The 21510-nt window shown below is 41.9% G+C and overlaps 1 protein-coding gene across 5 annotated transcripts; it reads right to left on the minus strand.

Moving 5' to 3' along the window:
* Nucleotides 1-483: 483 nt before the first annotated feature.
* LOC108146708 (glutamate synthase [NADH], amyloplastic) lies at nt 484-20879 on the minus strand. Of its 5 annotated transcripts, none has more exons than XM_017272781.2 (16): nt 20691-20879; nt 12518-12993; nt 11890-12017; nt 7780-8866; nt 7414-7416; nt 7054-7220; nt 5826-6989; nt 5631-5761; nt 5206-5564; nt 4999-5144; nt 4104-4213; nt 3916-4049; nt 3523-3854; nt 1965-3449; nt 1078-1736; nt 484-787 (listed from the first exon to the last, which is right to left on the minus strand). In XM_017272781.2, the coding sequence occupies exons 2-16, from the start codon at nt 12833-12835 to the stop codon at nt 654-656; spliced, it is 6357 nt and encodes a 2118-aa protein (XP_017128270.1). In that variant the 5' UTR covers nt 12836-12993; nt 20691-20879; the 3' UTR covers nt 484-653. The 5 variants fall into 5 exon arrangements, 4 of the variants coding, with proteins under 4 accessions (XP_017128270.1, XP_017128269.1, XP_017128272.1 ...); XM_017272780.2 differs by lacking the exon at nt 20691-20879 and adding an exon at nt 13130-13236; XM_017272783.2 differs by lacking the exon at nt 20691-20879 and adding an exon at nt 13126-13142.
* Between the last annotated feature and the right edge of the window lie 631 nt (nt 20880-21510).

Here is a 21510-nt window from a genome sequence, read left to right on the forward strand (position 1 = left end):
GGTCGAATGCAGTTCAAAACACACAAACAACATCTAAAAAAATGCGATTCGATATTGGCCGAGTTTAATACATTTATCTGTCTGTATATACGATTTTTGGATAGATTGTATATAGGAGGGTGGAGATCAGCATATCAATTTTCACTTCATATATATTTTTTTTTGCATAGAACAGGCAACACAAATCGAACAACATTGAAAAAAATGCATTTTCTAAATATTTTACGGTCAATTAATTACTTTTTTTTTTGTTTAACGATAACGGTAAATTTCTAGTTATTGTCCTTAGATCTGTTTTGTTGGATATTCGATTTCCTTTAAGATATATAAGTATCCGATTGATTGGCCTCAATCAGCATTTTATTTTGCACTCTTAATTGACTCCTGCCGCAGCATCATCACCTATGGAGGGCATCTCGACGAACCACAAACTATTCCCAGCCAGCTTTGCGATGAAAATAAAACTAAATGAAACGTGTTTCGTTTTGGTTTTGGTTTGGTGTGTAAAAAACTCAAGTCTTTTTTAGTGTAAACTAAACTAAAATCGCGAAAATAAAAATCACAAATCGGTAAAGAATTTCGCACTAGGCTAAGGACGATGCACGCACACAAAACTAGGCAATAGCTGCACTGGCTGCCGCTGTAGAACCTGCTTAGGATGTCCCGATGACGCCACCAGGTCCTGGCAGCCCGCTTGGACGACCGGTCAGATAGGAATCCACCTGGCGGGCGGCCTGACGACCCTCGGTGATGGCCCACACGACCAGCGACTGTCCTCGCCGGCAATCTAAAAAGGTGAAAAAAAAGTAAAGCAGTTTAAATAAATAAAATAAGAAGAGTTATATTCAAAGTAAAGCAGGATATGTACTTCCGCTCAAATTACTCAATTGAGCTAAAGAATTCGCGTTAACGTTGGGTTGGACATGAGGATCTACCCAATTTTACCCGATGAAATTTTTAGAGGTCTTTCTAGAGTCATCATTTGTTTGGGTCTTTGAAGTTATTAAACATTATGTCTTCGTCATAAAAATTATATTAATCCAAAGGTTAAAGATCCCAGTTTAACGAATAACTTACCGCCTGCCGCAAAGACCTTGGAGTTGGAGGTGCCATACTGTCCATTGGAGGCCTTGATGTTACCGCGCGGGTCAAGCTCCAGGCCCAATTCGCCGGACACCGTCTTCTCTGGCCCGAGGAAGCCCATGGCCAGCAGGATGAGGTCGGCGGGGAAGTACTTCTCCGATCCGGCCACCTCCTGCATGCGCCACTGGCCCGTCTCCGTCTTGGTCCACTCCACCTCGACGGTGTTCACGCCCTTGATGGTGCCATTCTCGCCCACGAACTCCTTGGTGGTTGTGCAGTACTGGCGCGGATCCTTGCCCCACTTCAGCTTGACCTCCTCGTGTCCGTAGTCGACGCGGAAGACCTTCGGCCACTGCGGCCAGGGGTTGTCCTCGGCGCGCTTCTGCGGCGGTTCCGGCAGGATCTCGAATGTGGTGATGCTCTTGGCCCCCTGACGCAGCGAGGTGGCAATGCAATCGCATCCGGTGTCACCACCGCCGATGATGATCACATCCTTGCCGGCGGCTGAGATTATGTCCTGCTTGCCGCCCAGCTGCTTCTTCTGCTGCGCCTCCAAGAACTCCATGGCAAAGTGGATGCCCTTCAGGTCACGATTGGCCAGTGGCAAGTCACGAGGCCAAGTGGAGCCAGTGGTGAGGAGAACGGCATCGTACCTGGAGAGGATTACATTATAGTCAGTAAAAGGTGTACAGAAGTTTTTCCCAAAACTTAATTAAAAAAAAATTATTTTTAAAACTTGTTGACACAGAAACAATTTGAACTTTAGATTATGATTTTAAATTATGTACGTAAAAAAAAATCTTTAATTCTGTCTTTGTTTTTACAAATATCTTCAAATGATCCTTAAATCTTGGTCACAAAAACTAAATCAATATACTCACTCCTGCAGCAACTGCTCGGCCTTGAGGTCCTTGCCTACATGGACATTTGTACGGAATTCGATGCCCTCGTCGGCCATTAGGTCCACCCGCCGCTTGACCACCTCCTTGGACAGCTTCATTGTGGGAATGCCGTACTGCAGCAGGCCACCCACGCGATCGTTGCGTTCGAAGACGGTGACAAAGTGACCCGCGCGATTCAGCTGCTGGGAGGCGGCCAGACCGGAGGGACCGGAGCCCACAATGGCCACCCTTTTGCCGGTGCGAATATCGGGAATCTCCGGCTTGATCCAACCCTGCTCGAAGGCATGATCGATGATGGCGCACTCGATGTTCTTGATCGTCACCGCCGGCTCCGAGATGCCCAAGACACAGGATCCCTCGCAGGGAGCGGGGCACACTCGTCCCGTGAACTCCGGGAAGTTGTTGGTCTGCAGCAGCTGACGCAGTGCCTCCTGCCACTCGCCGTGGAACACGAGGTCGTTCCACTTCGGAATGATGTTGCCCAGAGGACAGCCGGTGGAGTTGGACTGACAGAAGGGCACTCCGCACTCCATGCAGCGGGCTGCCTGAACCTTGAGGTTCTTGCGCACGTGCGGGAAGTTGTAGACCTCGTCCCAATCCTTCTGCCGCTCCCCAGCATCGCGATAAGGCGCCGATTCCCTCTTGTACTTCACAAAGCCACGGGTCTTGTCCAGCACGCGATCGGCCCGCTTCTGCTCGAGTGCCACATCCTGGATCGATTCCTCGATGTCCTTAATGTGCGGTTCGTGCTTTCCGTTTCCATTGGCAATGGCAGACTTTAGGGGCTGTTCCACTGCCTCCTGTTCGGCCATGTCCTTTAGAGCCTTTTGGTATTCGTAGGGGAACACCTTGACGAACTTGGATTGGGCATCAGCCCAGTTGTCCAGCAACTCCTTGGCCACCTTAGAGCCTGTTTTCTCAATGAAATCAGCCAGTAGTTCCTTGACCAGCAGCACATCTTTCTCAATCTCCAGCGGCAGCAGCTCCACACTTTCCGGATTCACCTTGGGCTTGAAGGAACCATCCAAATCGTACACATAGGCAATGCCACCGGACATGCCGGCAGCGAAGTTGCGTCCCGTGAGTCCCAGGATGACCACCAGACCGCCAGTCATGTACTCGCATCCGTGATCGCCCACACCCTCCACAACGGCTGTGACTCCTGAGTTGCGCACACAGAATCGCTCGGAGGCAATGCCCCGGAAATAGGCGGTGCCCTCTGTGGCTCCGTACAGACAGACATTGCCCACGATCACGTTTAGGTGCGATTCGAAGGGAACCGTGTCCTGCGGAGTGATGACCACATTGCCACCGCACAGACCCTTGCCCACATAATCGTTGGCATCGCCCTTCAGCGTCACATTCACGCCACGGGCCAGGAAGGCGCAGAAACTCTGGCCGGCGGATCCCTCCAGGAAGATGTCGATACTCTTTCCAGCCGGCAATCCAGCCTCTCCATATTTGCTATTGAGAAATATAGATATAGATAGATATAGACATTAGATTCCAATTATCTTCTACAAGCACTTAAACCCACCATGCAATATGGTAGCTGAGGGTGGAACCAAAAGCTCGCTCTTCGTTATGGATGCGCATCTTGACGGTTACATTGTCATCGGTACCATTGAAGATTTGCTGAGCCTTGGCAATAAGCTGATTGTCGGATCGTTTCTCCAGCTGGAAGTCCTGCTTTACGGAGCCACCTATGATGTTCGTGCCAGGACGCAGTTCCAATGCTGGCTGCAGGAGCAGCTTGAGGTCCAAGTTACTGGCCTTCGCATCCCGCCGACTGGCCACGCGCAAAAGGTCAGTGCGACCAATCAGATCCTGGAACTTGCGGATACCCAAACTAGCCATGATTTTGCGGATCTGGAGAGAATAAGTAAAGAATGAGTATATCATTAAGAATCAAAACAGAGAATAAGCTCACATCTTCGGCCAGCATGAAGAAGAAGTTGATAACATGTTCTGGTTTGCCCGTGAACTTCTTGCGCAGCTCAGGATCCTGAGTGGCAATGCCCACAGGACAGGTGTTCAAGTGACACTTGCGCATCATGGTGCAGCCTTTAAAAAGAGATTATAAAAAAGGGGTATTAAAAAGGACCAATTAAAACTCACCCATGACAATCAAGGGAGCCGTACTGAAACCAAACTCATCGGCACCCAACAAAGCAGCCACCACCACGTCGAATCCTGTGCGCAGCTGTCCATCGGCTTGTACAATCACACTGGAGGATCATCGCAAACCCAAAGCCAGTTCCAGATCCAGACCGTTTAGAGTGGGAAGACACGACATAGAAAGGAAGGCAACGTTAGCAAGCTCAACCCCGCGAAAGGATCAATGTAATGAGAAGAAATTACGAATGGAGCACAGCGCGACGAACGTGATCGAGTGAGCGAGTGAGTGGAGTGGAGTGGAGTAGAGCGAGTGGACTGGAGTTTGAATTTGGACTGGATCGATCGAATCGTGTGTGGATTCAGTACTCTTTTCTTTCAATTTCGTAGATCTTTATCTTGGGTTTTGCTCCATTTCCGTTTTCTTTGGAGAGTCTTTCCCTTTCTTCACTTATTTCAAGTTGTTTAATTCTTTCATTATATCCATCTCAATTTACGGGGTAAGTTTCATGGGTATATGCTTTTTAGAAAGACATAAGATGTTTGTAAAATAAACACATCATTTTTTTTGCCAGACTCAACCCAATTTGGATTTGATCATTGTGCATCTTCTGCTATACAAGATTCGCCCTCCCCATCCGCCGTGTGATCGTCCTCCTGCCCACCGCCCACTGGCCACATGTACGAGGAGTTTCAATGGGGTTGTGTAGGGGGATCAGCCCAACTTTCCGATGATCAATGGATCTCTGCTTTAGGGAATACATGTTCTGAACAGGTTTTCCAACGCTGTCATCTGGATAACCAGGCACTTTCAGTAATGTATCGGTTCATGATTAGTAACAACAAGAGGAGAGAGCGGGAATGGCTCTGGGCCGGCTTCTCCTGGTCGGAAACTTACCGTGATCGCAGATTGTTAAGCACCAGCACCTGATGCGTTTCGGCCACGCCCAGTTCCCACGGTAATCCGGCATTCTTGATGCCTGTCCAAGAGCTGGCACCGGTTCCACCATCATGTCCAGAGATAACGATATGCTCGGCTTTGCCCTGGAGTAATATAATAAATATTGTATGTGATTAACCCCCTAGTTATGCATTCCGAACCCACCTTGGCAACTCCGGAGGCCACAACACCTACGCCCACTTCGGACACCAGCTTAACACTGATGCGTGCATTTGGGTTGGAGCACTTCAGATCATAGATCAGCTCAGCCAGATCCTCGATGGAGTAGATATCGTGATGGGGCGGAGGCGAGATTAGACCCACTCCGGGCACCGACTTCCTGGTCTTGGCAATGTCCTTGGTCACCTTGTAACCCGGCAGCTCGCCTCCCTCACCCGGCTTGGCGCCTTGAGCCATCTTGATCTGCAGATCATCGGCATTGGCCAGATAGGATGCGGTAACGCCAAAGCGACCTGAAGCCACCTGCTTAATGGCTGAACGACGGCTGTGATTAGGATCCTGATCTGCAAAGGTACAAATCATAAATGGGGTACTATACATATAACAAGGAGATTCACTTTAAAACTTACTCAAATAACGATCCGAATCCTCGCCACCTTCACCGGTGTTGCTCTTGCCGCCAATGCGATTCATGGTAATCGAGAGCGTTTGATGGGCCTCCAAGGAGATGCTGCCAAAGCTCATGGCACCAGTAGCAAATCTACAGGAATATTATTTAGATATACTTTAAATAAAATCACCTAAGATATCGCTGTTCCACTTACCGCTTGACAATCTCGCTGGCGGCCTCCACCTCGGAGATATCAATACTTTGGCGATCAGTGACAAACTCTAGCTGTCCGCGAAGAGCACACTTTTTCACACTGTCCAATGTGGTTTTCTTGAAAGCTTCGAAGGCATCCAGATTCTTGTTTACAGCCGCCTCCTGCAGGCTGCCAATGGAGGATGGCTCATTGATGTGAGCCTCGCCACCGTGGCGCCAGTGATACTGTCCGGGATTTCGCAGGATGCGTGCATCCGGAGTGGTTTTGCCATAGGTAAGCTGATAGCGTTCCAGGCCCTCCTTGGCCAGAATCTCCAGGGTGACTCCGCCGATACGACTTTGGGTGCCACGGAAGCACTTGGCCACCAGGTCGGTGCCCAATCCCACGGCCTCGAAGATCTGGGCGCTCTTGTAGGACTGCAGAGTGCTAATGCCCATTTTGGCCATTACCTTGGCGATTCCCGTATCAATGGCTTGGGCATAGGCGGCATAAATCTGCTTGTCGTTGATCTCCGGACCAATTACTCCATCATCCCGCAGAGCCTGGGCCAGTTCGAAGGCTAGATATGGACAGATGGCATCCGCTCCGTAGCCAAGGAGTACACAGATGTGATGGACTTCTCGTGCTTCGGCCGTTTCCACCACAATGCCCACCCTCATGCGCTGCAGCGTCTCAATCAGATGATGATGCAGGGCTCCCAGGGCCAACAGAGCCGAAACGGCCACCTTGCCTCCAGTTCCCGCTCCGCGATCTGAGATCACCAACAGCTGGTAACCAGCTTGTGCTGCCGCATATCCTTCGCGGCACACACGATCGATGGCATCGAGGTAGCCCTGAACGCCTTCGTTGTACTGGAATGTGATGTCCAGGACCTTGGTCCGCCAGCCGCGGTGCGTATTCCGCTTGAGCAGCTGGGTATCTGGAATGCTCAGTATGGGATTGGTGAGCCAAATGCGATGCACTTGCTGCGCCGAAGGCTGCAGCAGATTCGCCTCCGGACCGATGGGGCACTGCATCGACATGACCACCTTCTCGCGGAATGGATCGATGGGCGGATTGGTCACCTGGGCGAACAGCTGCTTGAAGTACTCGTACGGAGTGGGCTGGAAATTGGACAGACAAGCCAATGGAGCATCGTTGCCCATGGAGCCAAGAGCCTCCTTCCTGTAAACAAAGGCGGAATGAGCTTCTCACTCTCATTTCATTACCTTTCTATTTAACCACTTACTTGTTCTTGAACATCGGAATGAGCAGCATATTGACCGTCTCTGTGGTGTAACCAAAAAGCGAGAGCCTGGGATCGAAGATGCCCCTTTGGGAGGCGGGCAACTTGGCCAGCTCATCAACGGGCGGCGTATTCAGCACATTGGCATTACGAATCTCGTCCAGGGTGATCTGTTCAGGGTCAACCAAACAAAAATACATATTAAAGTTTAATCTTAAATAAAAACAAAGGCAAATGCAACCGAAAGACATGCAATATTAAACGCAACGGGGAGGCAAGAACGGAACGCTGCACTACGAATTACTTTTCGGGGGGCCAAAGGACAAGGCTAGGACCTAGGGCAACCTGGGTTTGTAAACTCACCATCTGCATCAGTCGCACAACAAAAACACACACACAGATTGAGATTAGGGGATAGCGTGAGAGAGAATGGACGAATTTAGACCAAATATAGATTATTAGATTATTAGTTTTCCAAAATTTTGTGTCTGGAGATGAGTTCGTGTCTCGAGATGATTAGTGGGAATCGAGCCTGATATGTGTGACACTGTATTTGTTATACAGAAATCTTAGGGACTTTATACTATTTTAGAAAGTTTATAAGTAAAACGACCATTGAAAATATATTTTAAATATATTTTTTATAGTTATATTACCGAAAACTGCCCTTGATAATATTAGTTATCCCAATATTTCTGTATCCAATAAATGAGCGAAACTCCAACTCACCTTCTGCTGCAACCACTCGGAGTGAGGCCTCGACTTGGCGATCTTTGCCTTCAACTCGATGTCCTGGATGAGCTTCTGCTCCTTGGTGTCCACCAGCAACATCCTGCCCGGCTTCAAGCGGCTCTTCAGGGTCACCTGCGATGGATCCACGTCGTATACACCCACTTCGGAGGCCATGACCAGTACGTTCTCCTTGGTCACATAGAAACGCGAGGGACGCAATCCATTGCGATCCAACACAGCGCCAATGTAGCGACCATCGGTGAAGCTAATGAGGGCCGGACCATCCCAGGGTTCCATCACACAGGCGGCCCACTGGTAGAAGTCACGCTTCTCCTGCGGCATCGTCTTGTCATTCTGCCACGCCTCCGGCACCATGGTCATCACCGATTCCGGCAGCGATCTATCACTGGCCATGGTGATAAACTCCAGCACGCAATCAAAGCTGCCGGAATCCGAGAGATTCGGCTCCACCACGGGATAGAGTTTCTTCAACTGATCTCCAAACAGATCCGACTGCATGACGCCCTCGCGAGCCTTCATCAGGTTGACATTTCCTCGCAGGGTGTTGATCTCACCATTGTGAGCCAGGACTCTCAGAGGATGAGCCCTCTCCCAGCTGGGAAAGGTGTTGGTAGAGAAACGCGTATGGACCAGAGCCATATACGTTTCGAACTCTGGATCCTTCAGGTCGGTATAGTAGTCCCACAACTGGTCGGATGTAAAGAGACCCTTGTACACCACCGTGCGATCGGACAGGGAACAGATGTAGAACCGTCGTCCCGGCTTGATCAACTCATGACTGGCCCTCTTCCTAAGGACGAAAACCTGCCGCTCAAAGGACTTCTCATCGCTTCCGGCTGGACGGCGGACAAACACCTGGCGGGACAGCGGCTCCGACTTGCGGGCCACCACACCAATGGCCGACTGATTGGCCGGCACAGTGCGCCAGGCAATCACCTCCAATCCCAGACTCTTGGCCAGCTCATCGAACTCCTTCTCGGCGGCGGCGTGCTGGGCCTCATCCAAGTAGAAAATGCCCGTGGCATAATCACCCAATTCCGGCAAGGTTACACCTTGCTTGGCACTGCAAATATCAATGGATATAGGAACATTTTGTGAGTTTTAAAAATATTAAATAAAATATATATTTTTATAGGTATTAACATCAAACTATTTTGGCTTTATTTGATTTCGTAAACTTCGCATAAAGGTACTAAAACATCTTGAGATATATCCTTATTATGAAACGTACCATTGTATTATATTAATTTTACACTTGTATAGAAAAGATTTTCATACTTTCTTGATAAGTGTGTCCACTTGGGTCACGGCTAAGTCGCACTACTTGGATACATTTTCCCATTCTATAATAATGCGCCATTAAATCGCAGATAGTCAGGTTTCTATTGGCGTAATTGAAACCAAGTCGCCCGATTCAGTTATTCAGTTGCTCGTTCATTTCGCGCCATTTCAAATCAACGGAATCCATTGAGCGCGAGTGACGAAATGAGTCTACAAGTCGCACCTTATCAGCATCTCTCGATGGAGAAGCTGTCAGCGGTCCAGCCGTCACAACCTATAGCAACCCCACCCCCAAATACCTCCCACCCCGCCCACTGGTTTGCTTGAATCGTCTGTCCACCTGTTTTTGTCATTCAGACATGCAATCGTACACTCTGAAAAAATTGAACGTTCATATAACAATTCAATTTTTTTTTTAATTTTTAAAATATATCTTTTAAATTTAATGGATTTGGGATATGTTCGTTATTATTTGACTTATTAAGTTCTTATTTAATTGTGCATATTTTTAGAAACTATACTTGATTATTAACTTCATAATAGTGAATTAAAATTAAGTCACATCGTATTCCGACAAATTTAATCAGAAGAAACAACATACGCTATGAGTCAGTAGTCCGAATTATCGTATATCCGATAAACTTAAGCTGCTCAGTTTTTCTCCAAGTCCATTCGAGATTAAGCTGAGCTTGTACTGTAACCGAAGCTTGTTCTTATTACGTCTCAGAATTTTGCTCGATTCGATGGACGGCTTACTGCCTAAGTGTTTTGCCATAATTTCGCAATTAGTCCAAGACTTGAAGCGGTCCTTGAACTTGGCTTTCGCCGACTTGTTGCTCTCAGATTGCAATCTTAAACGCTCGCCATAAGCTGGCACGTGCGTGTCTAGGGCAAATTTCTTCCTCTCCGATTGGCATTCAAAGTATTTAACAATTTCTTTTTCCGTAAGTGGAACCCCGAAACCTACAGTTCCAACACCCCGAAAATGTTCGGACATATCAATTTAACGCTCGGCTAGACGATAATTAAACTAGATTTATGGGGCTGTCGTGCGACATTACGCGTATTAATAGCCCGACCAGTTGGGACTATTCATCTATCATCTATCTATATTATATATTCAGACAGCTGGGCTACTAATTACATAGCAAATAATTGCAAGTTCACGCCATTGATTAGCGCATTGTAAATTGTTTGGACAGTATCATTTGCTGGGTTTGTCGAGATACGTTTAATATGCGTTTTCATGGATGTACCTTTATTTTCTGTTATAATAACCTATATAAAATTTCTAATCTATTTCCTATTTTAGTAAAATGCCTACATTTTGACCTACCCTATAATATTAACAAGTGCGAAAATACTTTTTTTAAGATCAATTAAAGCTGCTAATTTTTTTAGCTCTTATATCAGTCGGTGAATTTCCCAAATTATCCTCACTTAGAATGCCTGATTCTAGCCGGACTAATCAATGTTATTATGCACATCTGGTACACCGGATTAAGTGGGGAGCGACTACGAATGGAGAACCTTGCAGTGTTTTTCCATTTGGCGTAGTTAAGCTAAATAATATAATATAATATTGCGGGATGGAATAATTTGCACCAAGTAATTGCCTGCAAATGGCCTCTATTTGTGCTAGCCACTTAAGCATGTCCCTAAAAAACGTTTTATCCCATATATAGCCTATTAAAAATATATACTACGGGTATGTAGGTATGTTTACCGATTCTGGGCAAAGCGTGACGAAAACAAGAACCGTGCCAAAATGCTGACAAAATAAACAGAAAAAAATACGTCGGACGGGAGCAGAGAGCAGATGTTGGATCGCCGGATTGTCGTATTGTCGGATCTCTATAGGTAGGCAAATACTCTCTGACATATGTACATTCTATAAGTACATGACCGTGGCTGGGTCTCTGTCTCCGTCTCAGTGGGGATACAACGCTGTGAATCTGTGGCTGTGCCTCATTTCAACAAACTATTTTTGACGTGCTCGATTTCTGTTTTCACGGTACTTTGAGATTTAGCCAATAAAGGGAACTCATTGCTAAAAGCCAAGTACTAATTATTCATTCCCTTCCTCAAGGGATAAAGAGCATCCTGACTTTTTTAACAAATGTATGGAAAATTTGATATAATTCATTCATACGATACTGCATTCAGTAGCTAAACGTAGGCAATAAATCTCACTTTAAATTGCGTGCAACAATGCTTTTATTGGGGCTTTTACCGCTATCATTAAATTTAATTATTAGTCTTATCCTACAATTTCCTTTTCGATTAGATTATATGCAACAACTATGGTTATTAAAGATAAAATTAAATGAAACTTTTAATTCTTGTGATTAAATTACTTTTTGCCGATATATAAAAAATTTGGCATAATGAATTTAATATTATCCCAAATATAAATTAAATTAATAAACTTTTTTTCTTTTTTACTGATTCAAGAATAAAAGTCATTGTATCGTGTTTAAAATTATAAAACTTCAAACACTTTTCTTATTAAGTAAATTTTTAACAATTGTTAAATTATGTTTAGAGTTTGAAACGACAAACAAACTATTCTTCTTTTTGAGAGTAGATCTAAACTGATAGACAACGGCAAACGACCGACAGCTTTGAGCTATTTACGTATTTCGCGCACGAGATCGCGGCGATATCGTTTCGCTATACCCCCGGCCCATCGACAGGTCCCGTGTGAGCAGTTCATTCCTCAATGGCGACGGCGCCAGAGGAACCGGCATAAATAAACATATATTTAATGGCAGTACCTATGTAAAATATATGGTTGGAACTTACAGAGCCTTGAAATAGAGTCCATGAGGAATGGAAGCCAAGACGCCAGCGCCATCGCCAGTGTCATTGTCGCAGGCGCAGGCGCCGCGGTGATTCATCCGTTCTGACAGGGTCTGGGCATCACGTAGAATCTAGAGAGATAAAAAATAAAATTATTTAATTTATTTATTCATAACAAGAGCCCAGAATAATATTTTAAATTGGTCGCAAAATTTATCAAATGAAATTATCTCGAGCCCTATTTCTGATGTATATGTATTATATTTTTCAATTAGCACCATTTAAAAATGACTTTTAAAAGTTTACAGCCCGAAACTATTGTAAAAAAAATGAAAAATTTTTGTTTTTTTTTATTAAAACTTCAATATATATGAAGTTGCATGGTAGGTATCATTTGAATAAATAAAACATTTTCTTAGAAATACGAAATAAATGGGTAATTCTTTGGACATAAATTGTTACGGAGAAAGCAATGTAATAAAAAATCATTGAAAATTGTTTTATGAACTGAAAGATTCAAAAAAAAATTTTAATTTTTAATATTTGAAGTGGTGTTTCAAACATTTAATTTCTGGGATCACAAAATTAAGTTTTTTGGTTCAAGAAGATTATATATATCCTTGATCCTTACCTTGTGAGAGCGCTTGCCATCGATGGCCACGATGAAACCGACTCCACAGGCCTCGTGCTCGTTCTGGGGATCGTACAGTCCCTGTTTTCCAGGTGCCTCCCATGGCATTTGCTGCTGCTTCTGCTCCTCTTGGACATCCTGATCCTGCTGCTCGCTCAAATGCAATTCATTCGATTGTTCGATGTTATCGCTGCTGCCGTTGCCGCCGATGGCCGAATTATCGAAATTATCGAAATCGCCGCTAATCGTCGTTGATGTTGTTGTTGATTCAACAGTTGCACATTCAAATTCGCAATTGTCAGTGATTGTTGGTGCCATTATACGTTGTTACCCTTGCACTTGCTAAAAATCTCTCGGGATCTAATTTGATTTTCACTCGGTTATTTTAGTTCTGTGTTCAGTTCGCTTGCTCACACCGTTAAAAGTTAACAGTTCTTTTTGGTTTAATTAGCACAAGTAACTCAGTTTATTGTTGCCTGCAAAAAAAACAAAAATTATTTTTTTTCTATTTTTTTCTGTTATGTTTTAGTGCTTGTGCACTTGAAAATTATCTTTGCACGTTATTCAGCTATTTTGTATCGCCTGCGATTTGCACGGTTTTCACACACATACATTTATGCACTGCTAGATATTCTAGTGTAATTATTTCGATTTTATCCCTGTTGGCACACGCGACACTGACGGCTGCTCACAAGCGAATGAGCGCCGTTGGAGCGGCGCAGCAACGTAGAGCCCCCAAGATCAGTGCCAGTCTCTCGCCTCGCAAAGGTGGCACACTCACCCTTGCTCACTTGACTATATACCATATAGCGTCTATATCTCTCTCTCTATCTGAGTTGCCCACGCAATCGGACGCCTTATTCAATTCTGAATCAATATCATGTAATGCAATTCTACTAATCAGAAAAACATGGACGAGCTAACTCCGGTAATTTAAACCTTGTAAACTAATAATTCTTCAGAAAACAATTTTTAACCCAGGAACCAAATCTTTTTATTTTAATCATTTTTATTTGTCTTAATTCTCATATTTTGTTGCTTTTATTAATTATTCAAAAATGTCAAAATTTGTAAATATTATGATTTTTATTGCAAAAGAAAACTTATTTTTGGTGATCAACAAAGGTGTTTTAACTTTATCTTAACGAACAAATTTACAAAAGGGTTTATTTACTATAATTTTCACTCTCTTGATCTCTGCCCCTTCCCTACACACTTTACGTGAATGAGTTTTCTAAAATGCTCCCTAAATAGACAGTTCGACGATCGATAGATCGTTCAATTGATTGTCAATGTGGTTGAACAATCATTGCATCCAGAAGTGGAACCTTGAATAATGCGCACATACGTAATGCAACAAAATCGCCCCATATTTACACTGTTTTTATCGAACTAGGAACGGCAGTGGTTTGGAATCGTTAAACATTATCAAATGCAATGGTGGAATGATTTATACATACAGACCCATCAAATGGCGACACAATTGGCATGTATAACAAAAACAAAATGCTTTAAAATGCGATTTACAATAAATTCATTTCAGCAATAACAATTTAAAATATGCGAAACAAACAACAAACCGAATTCTGTTTTTCAACAAAAGCCAATCCAAAATAACGAAAAAAAGTCACACAAAATCGGTTGTTGTTTTAGGATTATAATTTTAGATGTGTTTTGTTTTTGATGGTGCTTCATCTCAAGAACTTTGACAGATCATCTCAGCAATAATTAACTGTCCCACACGAAAGAAATAATATTTTCATTTAGGTATCTCTCTATGGGGTCTTTCAACTTTTGACCAGAGCAATGCATTTGAAAATATGTTTTTCTTAGATACATTTTTTGCTTTATGAGCTTTGATAAAAATAGATTCTCCATTAGAAGATTTTGTCGGTCTAGATATCTTTTTCAAAATTTTCCATTGCGCTATGCGCTTGATTAAATTGTGGCTAATAACATTTCCTAAAATAGCCCATAATTTAGTGCGAGTCTTTTAATTAGGCGCAACTAAACTAATCAATCAAAAAGGTTAATGATAACTAAAAAAAAGAGAATTAAAAAGAGGGTGGAAGATAAGTTCCAAGTTCATGGGTTCTTTTGGCCATCGGCCAATCCCATCTTATCAGAGACTTTCTATTATTCTCTTAAGCCGACTAAATCGCATGAATTATAGACATAGGCAGGTTCAAAGTCCTAGAGAGCGATCGGAATTATCTGGCCGGGGCTACAACGTCACATCGCAATCTTCGGCGAACCATTCGGGTGACACATTCTCGCCGTCTCGCCACTTGGGGGCATTTAAGGAGGAGCAGAGATTATGGGGGATGTGGAACCGGTTCGCGGCTGCACCTCGCAGATAAGTGTCGAAAATTTGTTAAGCGATAACATTCTCTATTGCGAAGAATGTGAAGGGTATACAAGATCGTTTATTTAAGTTAATAAAATTTATTCATATTACATATATTAATTTGTGATACAATATGTAGGATAATCAAAAAGATACAATCTAAAAAAGTAGTGTAATTTAAATGGGAAACTACATTTAACCTTTAGTTAAAATAATACAAACTCTTTGTTTTTGATTTTAAATGGGTATTTCAAATTTCGATCAGCATCACCACCCGCAGATTTCTTGTGTTTGTTAGATGTTTTTTTTTGCGCTATGGTATCAGGCGTCTAACATGTGCCAGGCGAGTGTCTACCACTGAGGTAGGGGAAAGAAGAAGGCGATATTCTCTTTTATTGTTTTATTTTCTTTTTTTTACAAGTTAATAAACCCTGGCATGCCACGCTCCCGTTCCCCCCTGTGATTTCGCAGACCAGATAAGACTCATTCACGGCATTTGCACGAAGAACCCAATGGCACACTGAACTTTTGGAAGGTTTTTTCCTTTCGAATTTTACCGTACCGGAACGCAGAGATTACGGCGTTCCATTGGGGAGCAATGCTACAAGGCGCTATTCACGATTTGCATGCGTGATTGAGAGGAATGGGCTATAAATATACACATGTTCGATTTCTGGCTGCATGCGTAATAGAACCCTAGAGAGATAAGGCCCGTGGAACGCGAAAATGTGACGTAGTTGGAAGAATAGCCCACCACGGAACTCTGAATCTATGATCTGATCTAGGTGCAGTGGAAAAGTTTTTGACCTACGATAAGACCAGAGCAGCCGCAAAAAAAGTAGATACATTTTTAAAAACACATACGATTTCGGTAGCTTTTTATGGCTTAAATAGCCTTATTAAAACGTGATCACCATGACTTGAACAAAACACATATCTGGGTTTATATATGCAGTAGCAAAGGTTAACATTAAGTCTTAGGTTAACAGAACAGATAAACAGTTGTTCCTAATTATGTCACCAAAATATAAAATATGTAATGGAAAAATTTAATTATGAATATAGTTAATAATTTTAGAAACTGATAGGATAATAAAACCCTCTTATAACTTTCCACCTTACTCTTTGATTGGCAATTTATCATTTCCTTTCTTTAAATCATAAAACGTCCGACGTTCTCCTTGCATAACTTTCCAATTGCGTCAAACCGAAATGACCAGTAAGTGGCTATTTTCAGAGTACAGAAAAATTTGAGCTAACAGATACTATACAATATCTATATACCCCAGCCCCTTGACGAACGGAACATAAATAACTAAAGAATTATTGATCACGTGACGAATGGTATTTACAAATTGTTGTGACATTTCATCAAATTAAGTGCAGTTGTTTCGTATTATGACTTTTACTTATGAGTGGAACCACCCTGTTCCAGGGACCTGAAATCGCAGACTGCGTTCAGCAGTCTACGTAAATATTTGGACTTCCATTTAGGCAAAAAGAAAAAGGAGAAAAAAAAAACAAAAGCAAAGAAATCCAATATGGCAAACAAGTCTGCCGACTGCCAGATGAGAATGGATCGCAGAATGGAGAGGCGACCGGAGATATAGCCGGCACTGCACCTCCATTGCGTTGGCTCAAAGTCCGAATCGCGCCAGCCGCGTGTGGCCCACAGCTACATAGACCTCAAATACACAAGTACAAGTATTACAATCTATAGATACACTCCTGTGATATATATTTATAATGTAAACAAGCGCAGGCAACAAGTTTCAATAACCCCGAATGATGAAATAAATAAATAAATTATGCGTCGACAACATTGCGTGTGGTTAGTACGGTTATCGGGGTATAATTACAATCGGCGGTTCTAATGGGTGCCAGGATCCCACAATGAAAATACCATTAGCCTAGAAGAACTTTCTTCCGTTCCACCATCAGAAATCGGTATAGAACACAACTCCGGTAGCCACCGTTGCTATAAACTTTGTATTCCAACGATTTACGATATCATACAGCCAAAATTCAAAAGGGGGATCCATAGGGGGGTTATATTGGCGTTATAAATGCGTATTATCTGACCCGACTAGGCGCTTATCAGGTAGTCGGGGCTAACTTTATTGGTACCCCCGTTGTTTTATGGCCTCCAACCTGTGCACTTGAGTCAGCTGTGCAAAGTATTCAGCGCGGATTCGAGGGGAAATTCGGAAAGGGATCACCACAATTGCTTTAAAAATAGTTACAATTGGTTTTCATTATCGCCTGGTCGACTGTTTAATTAGAGATTCCCCCTGGGCACATTGCGGTTTTTTTATTGCGCCTCGGAATTACGTAGAAGTAATTACAATTATGAGAACATTTTTATCTAAGCCTACAGTGGGCGCCAGGGCTGTAAGAGCTGATAATTAACCTTGTTCAATAATCTCTTTAATAACAAAATCTGTCAAACTGCTGTTAACTTACCTGAGTTTTGATTGGATAATGGAAACCACTAGGAGGCACTAAAGTTTTGAAACTTGCTGTATTTATTATGAGGGTCTTAGGTAACTTATTTTAGTAGCTAATTAAACTTGACATTTTGAAGGCCCAAAGTTAAATTTGTACTTGGGAAGTGCTAATAAATCGTCAATTATCATGAACTTCTTAAGTTCTACAGCTTCGAGTATAATGAGAAAGCACATCATGCAATACTGTTGACATAAAAGGTATTCTTCTACTCCGATTTAGTAGAAGAAAGAGTTATAATTTTATTTATTAAAAGCTTCACTTTAACAAACTTTTTTAGGTAATAACACAAAGAGGAAATATTTTTTTACTCGACATTTCTCCACATAGAAAAAGTTCCCAGTTTCCAGTTTTTTCTCCATAAATTCCTGCCTGTCCCAAGAAATTTATCGCAGTTCGTTGCTATTTATGGCATAGGTGCGGAAAGCACCGCACCACCCCGGTACCTTTCTTCTTTTCCCTCCTCCCGCTAATTAAGAGGGAGACTACAGTTTGCAATGAATAAACAAGCGACGTTGCAATTTACATTAGTTTTCAATGACCGTATCTGGTTAGAATGGGTTGCATATTTGGGGTAGGTTGCCCGCGGCTTTTATAGCCCCTTTCTCCACCCTTACTAAACAGAATTAGGTAAACAGTGTAAGTAAATTGCAACGGAAAGCCAACTCACACAAATCGGTACCAGGTTCTTGTTTCTTTGGTTCTGGATACTTATAATTATTTTTTGCCATAAGACCCTCGTAACCACGCCTATCAGCATTCCAACCAACTCTATGTAGTCCAGTCGATAGAAAACACATTAAGCCATAAACACTAAATGTTTATAAGTCAATTTTAAATCAAATGAAACTAATTTGATCCAGCACTTGTGAGCAATGCTTATATACCCTTATCGTTCAGAAGTGCATTTAATTTAAAATCAGTATTTACATTTAAAGACATTTTTGTTTTTATAATGTAAAATATTCTACAAATCATAATTTACAGAAAAACATTATTAAATTTGTTAAAGTTTCTTAATATATATCTGTATGTCTTAGTAAATTACTGTTATGTAGTTAGATAATTCCATTACCTAATTATAATATTTCTAGGTGATTATTTTTGTGTTTTTATCGTTAGGTTGAAATGTTATTTTTATGCTCTAGATTTAGTTAAGAAGTGTGGGACCGTTGTCAAGAGTATTCCGATTGCTATAATATAATCGTAATTGATTTGGGCTGCGACGCAATTGAAAAGTTTTCCGTTTGTAAACTCACTGAACCATTTTAAACCAAACTTGCGGCGCCACCTTATTGCAAGCGAGACCGCAAAAATATCCAATTTCAAAGGGGAAAGGAATTTAATTTGAAAGCATGCCTTCCAATAAGAAAAATGTAGACGTTTTCCATTAGGCAATAGAATGTTTAACTTTGCATATCATCTTCAGAAATCTGTGATAAGCCGAAAAAGTGCTTTAAAGATACTTACACGACTAAGGATGCTTGGTTCACACTTTCGGGAAATCTTTTACAATCTTTTAAGTACTTTGTCTACTGTCTTTTATTTGCTCACACAATTTCACACAATCCTTTTTAAGAGCTTGCACCCAAACACATAAATGGGTAATAAAACAAAGGCAAGAAACGTTATCCTTTAAATTCAAGTGCAATTGAATTGTGAAAGCCTTTCTCTCTGCGGCAAATAGCAAAATGCCTTGCTGATTACATAACTGTTATGTCAGGAGAAAGCCGGAAGGATGAGAGGGCGAGAGAGCGACTGAGGCTTTAAGAGCGGACTCGGAAGCTGCCACCTACGCAGAGAGAAAGTGTAAATGTCAAAGGGCGATGACGTAGTGAGGCAAGACTTTGCCGCCCACGTTTATAAAGACTGTAAACAATTTTTGATTTAATTTACTATGCAAAAGGAAAATGGTAAATATTTTTTAAATCAAACAAAATGTTTTATATTAAAGTGGAAATAATATTGACAAAATTTGTGAAAAAGTGGCAAATAATAATTTTCATATGAAAAATTAAAGGTTTTAGTACAAAATAAATATACTAACCAAAACTAGTTAAAATTATGTAGTTAACTTAATAACATATATAAAAATAACTAGTAAATAACAAATGCATATTAAAATTGGACTAGGTAATATAAGAATTAAAACTTTTTAATTTAATTAAAGTTGGTAGGATGCAAAGAAGTAAAAATATAATATTTTTTTCTGTGTAAAAAGGATACTCAATTACAAATACTGACACTTAGTGGGTTGTCATTAATTTTGATGCGGTAATTAGGCAAAACAATTTGCGGCGTTCGGTGGCAGCAGCTTTTCAGCTGTCACTGTTTGGTTTTTGGCACGAGGGAGATGGCGAGTGGAGAAGAATCACTGCCATGGCCCTTTAGAGCGGAGCTGAGCGGAGGGAGCTAACCTTACTCTGACCTTGAAACGGAGCGAGCGGGAGAAAAGAGCAGCTGTCTGCATCGCACATGTCTGCCGTGGAGCGAAAGGGGGTGGTGGAAGAGGATGGAGCGGAAAATAGCGAAACAAGATTCACGAATGAAGTACATACCATAAAATAGTCAACGAGCAGAGCAGGAGCTAGAAGAGGAAGCTGACGGGATGGGACACCATCGAGAAGAGAAATACACAGACCAAAAACAAGAACACGAACGAGAAGCTTGCGGCAGGGCAAGACAGAGCAACTACACCCTAATGCACTTAAGTAGGTCCCTTAAACCTACTCCTTTTTCACAAACTTTAAAACTTTATTTAGCATTGACACAAAGTCTGTTAAATTAGATATTAGCTAGTTAATGCATTTTATTCACTTCCTTTTGTTTAAATTAAAAAACTCAAAATATTTTTAACCTGATAACGGCTAGCATAAATAACACGTAGCTAACAAGAAAACACTTCCTTGTCACAGATCAATGTTTTTAAGTGTCCATAAATCACACACCCAAACTGCAGCTAATTTTGTGTCCCTTACTGTATGTTCTGGCGTGGGAGCTTCTACTTCTACTTCTACTTCTTCCTGCTCTCTGGTTCTGATTCTTCTTCTCTTACTCCCGCTTTTAAATGGGAGTGTGTGTGCGCCATGTAAAATTTATTGATTTTCCAGAGGAACTCCTACGGGAACTGGGGAGAGAGAGTGGAAAAGGGGAGCCCGGAACCCTTATCTATTTTTCGTGCTACATGTTTTCCTGTTCCCCATTTTTTGTAAATATCAAGCACGCTAGGTTTCGATACGAATGTTAGTGTGAGTTAAGTAATTTGCATATCACATTTTTCCAAGTCACAATATAAATTCCACACATATTTTAAGCATTTACTTTTAAATAGGCTGATAAACCGCTTTACTTGGCACAAATTTCCGAATTTTGCGCTTTCCACAAATCCAAGAACTCTGGAGTTTTTCACTTTTCCACTTGCTTATAGCACTTCCACTTCGATTTGGTTTGGCTTTACAATATTTCTGGCTCTTCCGCGTGTTCAGAATACGTGCGTTGAAAAGAAAAGACCGAATGAGAATGAGAGAATAGGACGAAAATCGCAACTATCCCCCACAGTGAGCAAGGCAAGAAATGGAGAGTCAGCGAGAGCAGAAAATTGCGTGAGAGCTTAAACGGAGTGTCGTTATATTTTCTGTTTTACGAAAGCTTGTTTTTTTTTATTTTATTCCCAATAATAATTTATTTTTTAAGGTTCATTTTCTGCTTTTTCTTTTATTTAAAGCTAGCTCATTTTTATTTAAATATTTGAGCGTTAAATACCGCTACATGCCGGGCAGCTCACTGACATAGGCTTATATACTATTCCCACTAAGCCAAAAAAAGGCTACAAAAAATACAATAATTTTAATGGTGATTATTTACCAGAAAATATTAAAATTTAAAGTCGGCAAGTACCAAATAACAAATGCTTTAACAAAAAAGAAGGTGAACAGAGAAGATCCGTGTTCTGTGTTTATTTTTTGTTTTTTGTTCATACTCTTGATTTTTAAAACTATGTTTTCAAAAGTGTTTAAATTTTTTTAAAAGTTGACCGTTAAACACCATTATATATTCTGCTCACTGTCAAAAGCTGGCAGCTATATATCATCTGGTGGTTTGGTATATATTCTCCAGGGAGACGGTATTTTTGGAATTTCTA

This window comes from Drosophila elegans, unplaced genomic scaffold, assembly GCF_018152505.1.
Source record: "Drosophila elegans isolate 14027-0461.03 unplaced genomic scaffold, ASM1815250v1 contig_208, whole genome shotgun sequence".
NCBI lineage: Eukaryota > Metazoa > Arthropoda > Insecta > Diptera > Drosophilidae > Drosophila > Drosophila elegans.

Excerpts from the sequence above, each read along its gene's own strand:
- LOC108146708 (XM_017272781.2), bottom strand. The coding sequence starts at position 12,835 with ATGGCACCAACAATCACTGACAATTGCGAATTTGAATGTGCAACTGTT. Across the intron at positions 8,867-11,889 it reads GGACTCTATTTCAAGGCTCT|TGCCAAGCAAGGTGTAACCT; the intron begins GTAAGTTCCAAC and ends TGATATTTGCAG. Across the intron at positions 788-1,077 it reads CAAGGTCTTTGCGGCAGGCG|ATTGCCGGCGAGGACAGTCG; the intron begins GTAAGTTATTCG and ends TCACCTTTTTAG.